Source organism: Pinus tabuliformis, chromosome 1_1, assembly GCF_031772625.1.
Source record: "Pinus tabuliformis cultivar Carrire ecotype Pingquan chromosome 1_1, CPIR1, whole genome shotgun sequence".
Lineage (NCBI taxonomy): Eukaryota > Viridiplantae > Streptophyta > Pinopsida > Pinales > Pinaceae > Pinus > Pinus tabuliformis.
Genome location: NC_142297.1, coordinates 82,088,378 through 82,102,428, shown reverse-complemented (window position 1 = coordinate 82,102,428; position 14,051 = coordinate 82,088,378). Strand labels below are relative to the sequence as shown.

General features: G+C 40.5%; 1 protein-coding gene across 1 annotated transcript in view; it reads left to right on the top strand.

Moving 5' to 3' along the window:
- Positions 1-13,187, top strand: part of LOC149211680 (protein IN2-1 homolog A-like) — a 28,104-nt gene extending 14,917 nt beyond the window's left edge. The window contains exons 7-15 of the mRNA XM_089388457.1: positions 5,219-5,234; positions 10,702-10,750; positions 10,866-10,926; positions 11,025-11,108; positions 12,142-12,246; positions 12,471-12,582; positions 12,691-12,767; positions 12,858-12,965; positions 13,101-13,187. Of these exons, the coding sequence (XP_089244583.1) occupies positions 5,219-5,234; positions 10,702-10,750; positions 10,866-10,926; positions 11,025-11,108; positions 12,142-12,246; positions 12,471-12,582; positions 12,691-12,767; positions 12,858-12,965; positions 13,101-13,187 (699 nt within the window). The remainder of the gene's footprint in view (positions 1-5,218; positions 5,235-10,701; positions 10,751-10,865; positions 10,927-11,024; positions 11,109-12,141; positions 12,247-12,470; positions 12,583-12,690; positions 12,768-12,857; positions 12,966-13,100) is intronic.
- Positions 13,188-14,051: the final 864 nt, after the last annotated feature.

Below are 14,051 nucleotides of genomic sequence, written 5' to 3'. Positions count from 1 at the left end.
GCTTTAATGATAATTAATGAATTACGCACCAGTTGTTAATAAAATATGGTTTTGTGTTTTTCGAAGAGCCAGTTCACGTCAGATGGCGTGTTTTTGCATATCCGTGGCATTTAAAGCTTTCATGTCATTATTTATTATCATTACTCTCTCCTCACTTTTGAACTGCAGGAACGAAGAACAAAAGTTACACAAAGAAATGTGCAGGAAGCTATGGGGAAAAAGGGTAAGGCTCCAATGTCCAAAGATAGAGAAAAGGCGCCCTTATAAACAGATACCGCATGCAACAGAGCCGCAGATTCACAAAATGTTGTTGAGCCATCCATTACAGATCTTTCATATACAGCCATGGTTAAATGGGTACTGAGCGATGCTGATATCAGAGACAGACAGTTTAATTCTCAGGGTCAAGAGCTCACGAGATCATTATTTTTAGAAATTTTGAGCTTTATACCCAATAAGAGAAAGAGGCGCAAAAGGCGAAAAACGCATCAGAGAAGCCCAGATCAAAGAACGGAGGTAGTTTCCAATGCGCGATTAGCACCTAGCGATAATCGCGCATCGCTGAGAAAATTGCTCGAGAAGGAAAGCTTCTAACTGCTCAGTCACCTATAAGTGCAACATCAGTAGCAGATATCAAATGCAAACATCAACAAATTCTGTTCCATTCATTCATCAAAACCTGCTCGGAGGGTGCAAAAGTGCATGTTATGAGGATAAGTTTTTGATAAATTTCTGGACCCTTCTCTAAATGCATGAGAAGGGTTTAAATACTACTAATTAAATAACTTATTTACAAAAATTCAGGATACGGTTTAAATGACCGTCCTTTCTCTAAGCAAAAATAAAGCAAAACTATTTCTAAAATTAAATCTAACATCTAACTATTTCTGCATTTGCTCCTTAACGTTGCAAGCATTCAGTATTTGCTTGAGCGGAGTCGGTTGACTGTCTTCCGATTTTGGTTGAGCTAAGCAAACAGAATTGGCAAGATCTGGCACCATCTTCTCGCAAAATCGATGATATACTTGAGAGTCATCCACTGAATATGTGCCTTTACTGTGTATGCCCAGTAATAATCCCAGTTCAACTTGGTTAACCCTTTGGATTGTTTCTGCCTTTTCTTTAGCTTTCTGTTTCCAGTTTGTTTTTTATCATTGCTTTCTTGCAATTTTCGGGCTTACAGGTGACTGAGCAGTTAGAAGCTTTCCTTCTCGAGCAATTTTCTCAGCGATGCGTGATTAGCCCTAGGCACTAATCGTGCATTGGAAACTGCCTCCGTTCTTTGATCTGGGCTTCTCTGATGCGTTTTTCACCTTTTGTGCCTCTTTCTCTTATTGGGTATAAAGCTCAAAATTTGTAAGAATAATGATCTCTGTTATAGACATTTTTGTGCCTCGCATCATGGAGCATGGAATGTCAATAATTACAGGGATCCTCAGTCCCTAAACATGTTGTTCTTACCCCTAAAAGAACAAGGTCATCAAACAACAGCACTTCCAATCAGTTCTCCACCTGAAAACACTTCAAAACAGGCTTATTTTGGATCATGTCAGCTGCTCCACTGAGCTTATGCGCTGGAATGCAATTGTTCCTCCTTGTACCTGCTTTGGAAGTCAAAATTAATGAAGGCTACCTGCGCTGGGCGAGATTGGCCAAGTGGCACAGTCATCCTGCAAGGTGTCAACTGCCCAGGAAGCTTCCAAACTGACACTTGGTTCATGAGATTCGCCCTGTGATGAGTAAGAGGTACTTGATCACCATGTGTAAGCAAGGATCTCCAAGTGGACTCAAGGACTGAAGATTAACTGAAGAGGGAGAGGACACTAGTCAGCTCTATGCCAGCCTCAAGCTGACTCATCCTCTCTTCTTCTCTCCTATATATAGAACTCTTCTATGAGGTCTAAGGAGGCTGGAATTTTGTGTAAAGCAAGGAGGTGTTGTTGGTTTACAGTTAGAGCTATTGGGTGATTGTTTTACTAGAGGTGAAGAAGAGAGTTCTTGCTGCTGGGGAGGTGCTGCTGGATTGGAGCCATCATTGGTTGTAACCTTCTCAGAACCCTGTTACTTCTATCAATAAAGTTTTGCATGTTCTCCTATATACTTGTATTGCATTGATGTATTGTGTTTACATGTATATTTGATTCATCCTAATCCATGCTTCAGTTATGAGTACATGTATCTTGTAGTTTGCTCTCTTGTTTTGTGCAGGATCTGTGTGTAGCTGGACCGGCAAAGAGAGCAAGGAGCTGGGAACAAGAGACAAAGAGAGAGGACAAGGATCGACTAAGCGAAAGACACCAGGTTGGTTAATCTTTCTTCATTCTCTCTGTGCTTTCATAAAGGAAATCATCAAAACTTTACTTTCAGTTGTTGCTAAAGACTGTCACCTTTAGAGTAGGGATAGGGTCATCCGCATCGGATACTTTTCCCCACAACAAACTGGCGACTCCACTGGGGAGCCTAGTATCTTGTTGGTGTTTGTAGTATTTTGCTATTCATTTCTTGAAGAAAAGAGTACCAAATCGAAAAGCTTTTGACTATATCAAAAGCGAAGTAGAGGGTCTGTTACTCTTGCTCCTTTGCTGAGCAAATTCAAGATTTAAAGAGCTAATCTACAAAAGACTCTTTACTCTTTGTGATAGATCTTCATCCTCTTGATCATCCCTTAGCCTGTACTTGACCTATAGCTTTTTATTTCAGCAAAAACAGTGCATTTTTGAGCTTTTTATGACCCGGAATTCTTTGCAGACGCAACTCTCGTGTGTCAGTGCAGGTTGTCCACAGGCAGTCTGCATTACAGCGCAGGTGCTCCCTTCGGGAACTGCGCTGAGAGTCAAACTGACAGACCAGTGCCTGCGCTGGTCCAGTTAGCCATTGTCTAGCTCAGCTTTCCCTTTGTGTCTTGGCCCTATTTTCACTGATTTTCTTGCTGATTGCTTGCTGGTCATTGTACTTGCTGTAGACCATTCTCCTTGACATTATTCCACCTCAGTTGTGTGATGAAACTGTGAATGTTTTTTCAGTATTTCTTGTTTCAGTTACAGTTTCCCATTGTGAAAAGCGAACCAGTATAGCTATGGCCTCTTAGATCCTGAACTGTAAAAGTGTCTTTGTGATCTTATGAGCTAGTTTTATTACTTTTCATGGCTGTTTGAGTTTGTTTGCTTTTCATTTTATGGTTTGAATCTATACATTTCCTGTGTTTTAAACAAGTCTATCATAAGGTGTCTTTTTGATTGTGGACAAGCTTGTTTATTTCTACTTGAAATTAGATTCAAAATTATACAACAGTTTCCTTTCTGTCTAGCATCAACATTAAGGATAACGAAAAGAAATACATGCATTGTGCATTTTGCATTTGACTGTATGCTTGACGATTTAGGAAAATGTGCATTTTAGTGTGTGTTCTTTGATCTGTGGAAAAAGTTGTGTCTTTCTTTTCCCTCAGTAGATTAAGGTTTTCAAAGTTGAAAGATTGAAAATATTTGCTTCTCATTCTTAGATTGCATATAGGAAGTTGTATATATACATCTCGTGGCGAACCTGAAAGGAAAACTGTTAAGAAAGATCAACATTAAAATAAACTCAATTTACATAACAACGCTTTGGAATTTAACGCAAACATCTAGAGGTCTAGGTAGAGACGTGTTCCGGCGTCGTTAAACATAGTGACTGTCGATCTCTACGAAGGTGGGTGATTCTTCCTGAGAGTCGGTGGCACTAACACGGACTTGAGCTCCCGCGTACCGTCGTGTATATTGGGAGACCCCTATAGGCTTTTATCCTTTATCCTTAGGAAACCGTGTCGGCTGCCCCACTGATCGCGATGCAGTGAACACAGCATTCACGAAGATCGACCACCCGTACCGTAAAACGTATTCTGTGGTTTCGCGAAAGGTTTGGCACACCCTCTGCCTAGATCTCCAGAGCAGTTTCTTTTGGCCTTTTTCAAACTCTATAACTGAAAAAGTCCAACCGAGCATTTGTCACTTCGGGCTCGTTAATACATCGAAGGCGACTAGAGTCATCTTTAGCTTTTTCTCGACTCTTAAAACATGAAAAAGCAAGTTTGTGTCTAAAAGCGTCGTTAATAAAATTTATTTTAAGCGGAACATAATCACCTATTATTCCCACGTTGATCTTTCAGTTGAAAAGTATGGAGCCCACCAACCAAGGAAGTAACCTTGGCGGAAGTCCAAATCCCTTCTCCTCTTGGGGAGATGTTGGTGCGCCTCATATGGCTACTTTGTCACTTCCAGGATTGGCAATTGGCCTCCCTGTTTGGCTCTTTTCAACTAATGTAGTCCAGATCGCCACTAATCCTGAGCAGTCGAATCAACAGTCAGAACAATCTAGAACTACCCACCACCCTTCCACTTCTTATGATACTTCCTCTGATCCTTCATCTTCGCAAGGTAGAACCGGCAAAAGTCAGCCTCCCAAGGGGAAGAAGGAAAAGAAGAAGAGAGAAAAGAAGCAGAAGGAGCCTCTGGCGAAGGCGACTGGGGGCAAGCAGAAGAAAACTGACAAAAACCCACACACTGCACCGACCGGGCCTAAATCGCCATGTGTCATTTGCAAAGGGAACCACTTCCATCATGATTGTCCTTGTATTCCCCAGATACTGAGGGACTGGTCCCCAAGGTTGCACAATCCGGTAGCATCAACCTCTGGTTGTCAAGTTGATTGCATTCCGTCAACTAGCGAGAGTGAAGGACGAAGAAGGGGACCAAGATCACCCTGTCTATTGTGTGAAGGCAATCATGCCCTCCACAAATGTCCATTCTTAGATGAGGCAAAGAGAGTTTTGGAAGATCGCCCGGTTTCACCGTTGCGACTTCCTCCTGGATACCAAAAACTCGCGCCTAATCCCTCGATAGTTGAAAATCCAGTTGACCCGCTCAAGTGATCAGCTGAAGTGTCGGCCATTGACAATGAACCTACCGAATCCAGACCAGACGAAAGTCTAAAGGTCGAAACGGCAGTTGACCCGGTTCTTCCTTTAGAGGTTCTATCGTCCAATGACTCCGTCATTGAAGATCCGTCTTCAAATGACACCGTCGCTGAAGAGTCATCTTCATGCGACACCCTAGCTGAAGAGAATAAGGATGACACCATCCAGGTTCTTTATATCAGCGCCGACTCTGATGAGCGTCAGGGCAATGCGCCCATTCCTTTATTGCAGGAAGGAACAACATCAGGGTCATATCCGGCCGTATATTCGGTCCCACCACCAAGCAACCTGGTTGTATCCTTTGATTGGAATCAACTAGGCAGACCCCGGTTACCAGCCAGTATACCATTCAGAATCATTGTCCAGATCTATAGAATGATTATGGCTGGTACTATCATTGATGAAGGGGCGTCTGTGAGTATCCTTTCCTCTATTGCTTGGAAAGCACTGGGTTCCCCAGCGCTTTTACCTGAGTTGAGAAATCTCTCAGGTTTTGATAAAGGAACCAGTCGACCATTAGGGATCCTCCCCAATGTACCTGTTACATTGAAAGGGAAGACCATCGAGATGAACGTGTTGGTCGTCCAAGGACCCTTGGATTATAACCTACTCCTTGGACGCGACTATATTTATTGCATGGGAGTGATAGTCTCCTCGCTCTTTAGAGTAATGTGTTTTCCACACGAAGGAAGGATGGTCAAGCTCGTAGACCAGCTTTCATTTCCGGGATCTCGCATAGCAAATAGTCAAATACCAATCCTAAATGGTCTGTTCACTCAAGATACGCCTCCGCCCCCAGTCCTTCTTCCCGATGAATGCGAGTGATTCGGAAAGAAAGACTGGAACCCAGGGGGCATGCACCCTGGTCTGCTTCGGGCAGAAGAAACTCCGGGTATAAGGAAGAATTTCCGCAGAAGAATATGACTAGTCCGTACCCCGTCCGTAGGAAGTGGGGTTGTTCTGGAATAATAATATTTTGTTAAAGTTATGTGTTTGACCAAAGAGTCATTCACCTTTGTCTAAAAAAGTGGGCAATGCCCAAGTGGGAATTTCCTTATTGCAACAAATAGTAAACATCCTTGAACTCAAGCCTCGCCCATCGAAACATATGTTTTGAAGGATAAGCAGGGGCAGCCTACAAGGAAGGGGACTATATTGTTTTGACAGAAGGTAACCATTTTTGGACAACCCAATGATAGACACCGCCGAAGAAAGAGATTGATTTGCGGCAGCAAATCGAACCGTCTTTGGAATAATAAGAAAGAGGCAAGCCTCCCTCAATAATGCCAATGTTTTATCTTTGAGTAATGTTCTTCTATTGTCACAAATAGCTGTTTGTTAAAAGTGGGCCGACGGGAAGCCTGAGTACTGCGTAAGACCCCTTAGAATAACGAGAAGACAAGTATCGTTAGCATTAGATTGGCAAGATGACAAGTAACTGTGAACACCCAAAGAAAAGCAGAAGTAGGGGAGAGGAGGGGCAGCCTCGAAATTCTATCCTATACCTGGGGGCATGCAAACCTTTTGGAGTGCAAGCTAGGGGCGGTTATTTATCTGGTTTTAAGATTAGTCGTTCCCAAACTTGCATGAAGGAAGCCTGTGGGGCAAAAGTAAAATTTGCCAAAATTGGAGCATAGCTGTGGTAAGGCATAAGCTCTATAAAAATTGGTCCTTACGAGAGGCGTTCTTTTTATGACTGGTATATCGAGCAGTTTTAGCATATAGTTCATGCTCGTTAAAAAATAAACGCAAAATTCGAGCAGTTTTATGACTGAATCTATGCTCGTTAAAAAATAGAAAAGTGTGAGCAAAAGTTTCTCCCAGAGTTCAAGCTCATGGAAAAAATGAACCGGTAAATAACCTTTTGAGATCGTAAATTCATCAGCCATAAGAGCCTTGATCGTGTTGTCATCCATCACCTCCATCGTTCATTTGGCCGATCATTCACTTCCATTTGTGTGTTTACCTCTTTTGAGAAACAGCTGCGAAGAGTGATTCCACCTAGCCATCCTCGTAACACTGCCGTGATTGGAAAATTCCAACCTGTACCTGGAATCTGTAGCTATCCCTGTTTATCACTCGTTCCTCAAAAGACGAGTCTTCTTTCAGCTCTTTTCACTGACTCGTAAAATATGAAAAGTTTGCCGAGTTTTGGCCTTCCAGCTCGTTAAATGACCGGAACGCTATCCCTCCTCTAAATTTTAATCTTTTTGGACCTGAGGGATTATTGCACAAAAGGATCGAGCGCTTGTCTTGTTCGGCTCGTTAAAAGTACCGAACAGCCATCCCTTTTGTATTGTTTTATACTTTTTCGGACTTGAGGGATTAGCTGACGAAAAAGGAATTATGGAGTTGACTTTCTGTACCTTTTCAGACTCTCTAAAAATGAAAAGGACCGAGTTTTCTTTGTCGTTAGACTCGTTAAAATGATTAAATAGCGACAAACTTGTCTTTAGACGAGAACGAGTTTCCCTATCGCTAGGCTCGTTAAATCATAGCGATGGGCTTGCCCGAAGGGAAGGTTATAGAACAAGCATATGTTATCCTCCTCAAGCTTGACAAAAATAAAGAGGTACTGGTCAGAAATGACTGGGGAAAAATTGGGAGAACATCAAAGTTTAAAGGTAGCAAGTCACTCTTGAACATGACACTTTTCCTCCGTACCACATCGGGTTGGGTTGTTTCATTCACCGGTCTCATCACCATGGTCCTCGCCAAACCATCCACATTTGGGGTAATGCTACCGATCCATCGCATCAGTGTCGTTATATGTTCAAGAGGGGTCATTCTGAAAGTGTCAACCGTGTCCCATCCACTGCCATACATTATCCTTCATCCATTCATGATCGCCACCCTGAATCATATGTCACAGTTTGTTTTCACCTCCACTAAAATCATTAGCTCCGTTCCGTGTCATTGATGTGGGATTCATTAAGGCCCTCCTTTGACGGATCGCTTCTTGTCGACTTCAACTCATTATCCAAGAAGTTGATCTACCCCATCAGTACTTTGAAGCTTGCATGCCTCAATGGCAAGTTTCTCACTTCCGGCGACAGGTATACATCAATGACCTTCGACCAGAAGATTTTGCATGGCGTTCGACGCCAAGTCCTTTATTCACGCCACGTGAATTGTACTGCAGTACCTTGAGGGTCATTGTCATTATTGGTGATTCCTCTCGCGCTTGTTAACGGTTTTCATTATTGACCGGTAATCAAGCGATGTCTTTCCATGTTCGACTTCAGCGCAATTCTCACATGGATCGACTTGTACTTAGAGTGAAGATCGAACGAGTTTGAAGACCCCGGATCTAGTTTCATCCATCCGGGCTGCGATATATATTCGGGAAATATAAAAGCATTTGCCATGTACATCATTGCAGCGGATGATCATCCTATTCAAAGGATGATAATTTCAGCAGAAAATTATCAGTCTACCTTCAGACGATCGTCTGCTATATGTACCAAAATGTATTTATAAAGCTGAGCATGGGAATGCCCGCCTCAGCTAGATCATGAAAATTGAATGAAAAATAATGTATTGTATTGTATTGTATTACAGGGCGCCTCCTCAGCACTGGAATGAACTTCGGACCCTCTAGATAAAGCATTTCACCCGATAAACGGCCTCATACTTTAGGGGGCAACTGTTATAGACATTTTTGTGCCTCGCATCATGGAGCATGGAATGTCAATAATTACAGGGATCCTCAGTCCCTAAACATGTTGTTCTTACCCCTAAAAGAACAAGGTCATCAAACAACAGCACTTCCAATCAGTTCTCCACCTGAAAACACTTCAAAACAGGCTTATTTTGGATCATGTCAGCTGCTCCACTGAGCTTCTGCGCTGGAATGCAACTGTTCCTCCTTGTACCTGCGCTGGAAGTCAAAATTAATGAAGGCTACCTGCGCCGGGCGAGATTGGCCAAGTGGCACAGTCATCCTACAAGGTGTCAACTGCCCAGGAAGCTTCCAAACTGACACTTGGTTCATGAGATTCGCCCTGTGATGAGTAAGAGGTACTTGATCACCATGTGTAAGCAAGGATCTCCAAGTGGACTCAAGGACTGAAGATTAACTGAAGAGGGAGAGGACACTAGTCAGCTCTATGCCAGCCTCAAGCTGACTCATCCTCTCTTCTTCTCTCCTATATATAGAACTCTTCTATGAGGTCTAAGGAGGCTGGAATTTTGTGTAAAGCAAGGAGGTGCTGTTGGTTTACAGTTAGAGCTATTGGGTGATTGTTTTACTAGAGGTGAAGAAGAGAGTTCTTGCTGCTGGGGAGGTGCTGCTGGATTGGAGCCATCATTGGTTGTAACCTTCTCAGAACCCTGTTACTTCTATCAATAAAGTTTTGCATGTTCTCCTATATACTTGTATTGCATTGATGTATTGTGTTTACATGTATATTTGATTCATCCTAATCCATGCTTCAGTTATGAGTACATGTATCTTGTAGTTTGCTCTCTTGTTTTGTGCAGGATCTGTGTGTAGCTGGACCGGCAAAGAGAGCAAGGAGCTGGGAACAAGAGACAAAGAGAGAGGACAAGGATCGACTAAGCGAAAGACACCAGGTTGGTTAATCTTTCTTCATTCTCTCTGTACTTTCATAAAGGAAATCATCAAAACTTTACTTTCAGTTGTTGCTAAAGACTGTCACCTTTAGAGTAGGGATAGGGTCATCCGCATCGGATACTTTTCCCCACAACAATCTCGTGAGCTCTTGACCCTGAGCATTAAACTGTCTATCTCTGATATCAGCATCGTTGTATATAAAAGATCTGTAATGGATGGCTCAGCAGCATTTTGTGAATCTGCGGCTCTGTTGCATGCGGTATCTGTTTATAAGGGCACCTTTTCTCTGTCTTTGGACATTGGAGCCTTACCCTTTTTCCCCATAGCTTCCTGCACATTTCTTTGTGTAACTTTTGTTCTTCGTTCTTGCAGTTCACAAGTGAGGAGAGAGTAATGATAATAAATAATGACATGAAAGCTTTAAATGCCACGAATATGCAAAAACACGCCATCTGACGTGAACTGGCTCTTCGAAAAACACAAAACCATATTTTATTAACAAGTGGCGTGTAATTCATTAATTATCATTAAAGCGTGTAACCAGTTCTTGGTTTATGGAAAAAAACTTTTCTTGAATATCGAGCCAGGAAAATCTGCGATGGAATGTTTCTGCAATTTGCATCGCAGTATCGCATTACCGCAATATCTTTGTGATGTTCTATCACAAGGTTGTTTGATCGCAATATCACAAAGATCGCAGATTGCAATATCGCAAAGATCGCAGATTGCAATATCGCAAGATCGCAGATCGCTTAATCGTTTAATCGTTATGTGTATTTTATGCGATTTTGCGATATGCGATAAGCGATATCACATATTAGTGATTTTAGGTTTTCCAATCGTGAGTGCTCATTAATACATGTGATGCGATGGAGTTTCGCGTCACAATCTCGCATTTTTTTATCATTTTGACTCATAAGAAGATGCCCTATCATTATTTTCGCGATGCAATATTTCTTAAGGAGTGACTTTACTTTCTTCATCATGAAACTTAAGCTTTTTAGATTTTTCAAAAGTATTTTAACTAAGTCCATGATGGTAAGTTTTATCCAAGAGGACATATAAGCACTAATTGATTTTTTTTTTTTTTAAATTGACTAAGGGTCCCCACTTATATAGTGTTATTGCTAATACTAAATAAGGAGGGGGGTTGTTGGTGGCCACAACACCACTCTCATGTTCAAATCGGAGCCTCCTCCATTGTTTGATGGAACGACCAGGTGGGTAGCTAAATTTTTATTGTTATTGTATCTAAATCATCACTTTCTGTTGGAATGTGTATAGTATCATACTCTGTTTAGCGATTAAATACTGAAATTGATCTAGGGTTTGCAGATTGTATATCAGTGTGACATGCCCATATGCCCAGCGAGTTTGGAGTGCCAGGAACATCAAGGTTTTTATCATGTTGATCCCCTATTTTGTGTGGGTAGTTCTTCTATTGATATAAGATACCATTATGCAATGACTGAAATGATTGAAAATAAAATGCAGGGTCTTAGTGAGATTCAGATAGTTACGATTGATTTGCAAGACAGACCAGCATGGTACAAGGAGAAAGTTTATCCTCCGAACAAGGTTGGCTCTTGTTTCTATGTTTATCTAATTTTATTTTTCTTTTAGTTACTCAAGGGCAGTTGGATCCGCTATTTGGGTCATGGTTTGATTTCTATGTAATTAGGGCCTGTAGTGTAAAAACTTTGTTATTAGTTTATCCTCCGAACAAGGTTGACTCTTGTTTCTATGTTTATCTAATTTTATTTTTCTTTTAGTTACTCAAGGGCAGTTGATCTGCTATTTGGGTCATGGTTTAATTGCTATGTAATTAGGGCCTGTAGTGTAAAGACTTTGTTATTAGTTTCGTATCTTGATCCAAGTAGATGCAAAAGAGAAATTAGATTGGTTGGTCCTCATTTTACCTTAGCTCAAGTAAAAGGGAACACGCTTGCACATTAACAAGTAGTCTAGCAACCTTTTGTTAATTGATAGAGTATTTTGTTTGGCTCAGTAGATTTGATCTATGACCAAGTAAATTGGGGTGGGTATCATAGGGTTATTGCATGAGCTGGATAAGGTTATTACCTTGCCAAATTTGGGGTCTATCTTGCCACAAACCCAAATATTTTAATATATGTGCATTGTGCTGGCTACAAATTAGTATGTTGTCAGATGCAACTTGAATTAATAAGTGATTTATGAGATAACATACTGTTGCTTAGGGTTCAGATGCAACTCCAAGCTTAAGATCCACACACTTCTCACTGTGTCCTGATAGGTTTGAAGCTTAGAGTTCAAATGCTACTCCAAGTTTATGAGCCATCCTCTCGCTATTGCTTGAGAGGCTGCAATGAGTTTTTGATCATCACGGTTTTAGCCTTTTACAATTTGGGAATGGAATAAGAAATACCAACACATATTTGGGATTGCTTTTAACATTCCTATTCAGCTAGGAAGACCTATTTCTTGTGTGTTTTTGTGTGATCATCACTAATATTTCAAGCAAGGAACATGTAGAAATAGAAGTGCCAAATGTCAAATGTTACAAAAGGGCCAAATTTCTGCAAGAAATAGAGCGAAACTTGCAAATAACTCACTATTTTCAATTTTTCAGGTTCCTTCTCTTGAGCACAATGGCAAGGTCACAGGAGAGAGTCTGGATTTACTTGAGTATCTCAAGAACAATTTTGAAGGACCTAAACTTTTTCCCACAATATGTGTTACCCTACCTGAATATTGTTAATTTAGGTCATTAGCTAAATCAAAGTGTCTCAATGGTCAAGCACTTCGTATTTGTCAATTTTAGTTTATAATGTTGAAACCGTTAGAGACTTTTTCAGGGAAGCAGGGTAGAGTTGGAACGTGAGTTGTAATACCTTTAGGAGTTATTGTCTAGCTTTACTGCCAGAGTCTATGCTCTATAACTTTCTTTCCATTAAATAGGATCCTGCGAAGAAAGAGGCTACAAATGAGTTACTGATGTATACAGATAATTTTACAAAAAATGCATTCATCGCTTTGACCAAGCCGGATTCTGAGACTGCACAAGAATTTGGTAAGAACAACTTTTCAGAAGTCGTCTCATACATTTGAATAAGATGTCTTATATTCAATGGATTATGAAGAGTGTGGATTAATATAAATGCACTTCCCATCACGACAGGGCCTGCTCTTGATTATTTGGAAAATGCTCTCGGAAAGCTTTCTGACGGGCCTTTCCTTTTGAGTCAATTCAGTGTGGTACGCCATCTTTATATGTTTTTTTCCATTTCACCTTATATTATATTATGATCCCAATTGACAATTTAGAGATGTATACCATCACTGCAGGTTGACATTTCATATGGTCCTTTAGTTGAAATATTTCATGTTGTGTTTCTTGCATTAAAGAATTATGATACCACAGTTGGTAGGTCGAAACTATTGAAATGGATTCAAGCAAGTTAAACTTCTCTTTTATTTGCATTACTCCCTATTTCCAACGGGCTGCAAAAATGATTGGTTTTCGATTTTTATAATAGATTTTGTGCTTATGTGATAAAAATTCTTAATAGTATTCTGCCTTGAATACAGGAATTACATAAGATTGAAGGATATGCGAAAACAGTATCCGATCCCGAGTTAATTGTTGAAACATACAAAAGGATACTTGTAGCTTGATTCTAATGATACATATTGTGCATAAAGTTGATTCACAATGCATCCTTTATACATTTTTTCTTATATTGCATTGCCCAGGTGTGAAATGATATAAAAGATCTTAAACTCATTTATCTTTGTTGTTATGCAGGCTAATTATGCAAAATAACTGTGATGGCGGGATGTAGAAATGATCGAAGGTTGCCTACATATAGTACAATAAAATCTATTGGATAGGAGAAATTATGTTTATATTTGTAAAAGAGAACTTGTAATAACTTTTGTAGTTCCAAAAGTTTTAATGATACATACCGTTGTCCATACACTGGCATGTATGGAGTTAATAGTTATTAATAAAATTAATATCTTAAATATATCAATGTGTTTATTATATATATATATATATCTATATATATATATAATGTGTTTATTTATGCCGTAAGGCGTTCCCTTTTGAAAACCATTCCCCAAATTGCTACCGTGTCTCTATCTGGGGCGTTAGATCCGATGTTAGACGATTAAAGTTTTTTGTGCCCTTAGATTAATAATTCGTTAAATCGTTATGGGACACAGTTATAACAAAAATGCATACCTTCATGGAGCAGCAGTCTTACTGTTTCCCTTTCGCTCTACTGCTTCTTCCACCCTGACCTCTTTTCGATTAGAAAGAACTACTTTTTGATCAAAAACAACTATTGTTGGAGCTTTAACTGCTTGTGCTGGATCGACTGCTTTTGGAATTACTAGTCGTGCCTTCGCTTCTATATACCATACTACTGCTTCGTTGACATATGACTCTACTACTGTGCCTGGCTCTGCTACTGGTTCAATGGGTGAAACTGTTGAATCAACAACTGAATCACGAGAACGAACTGCTGCGGGTGG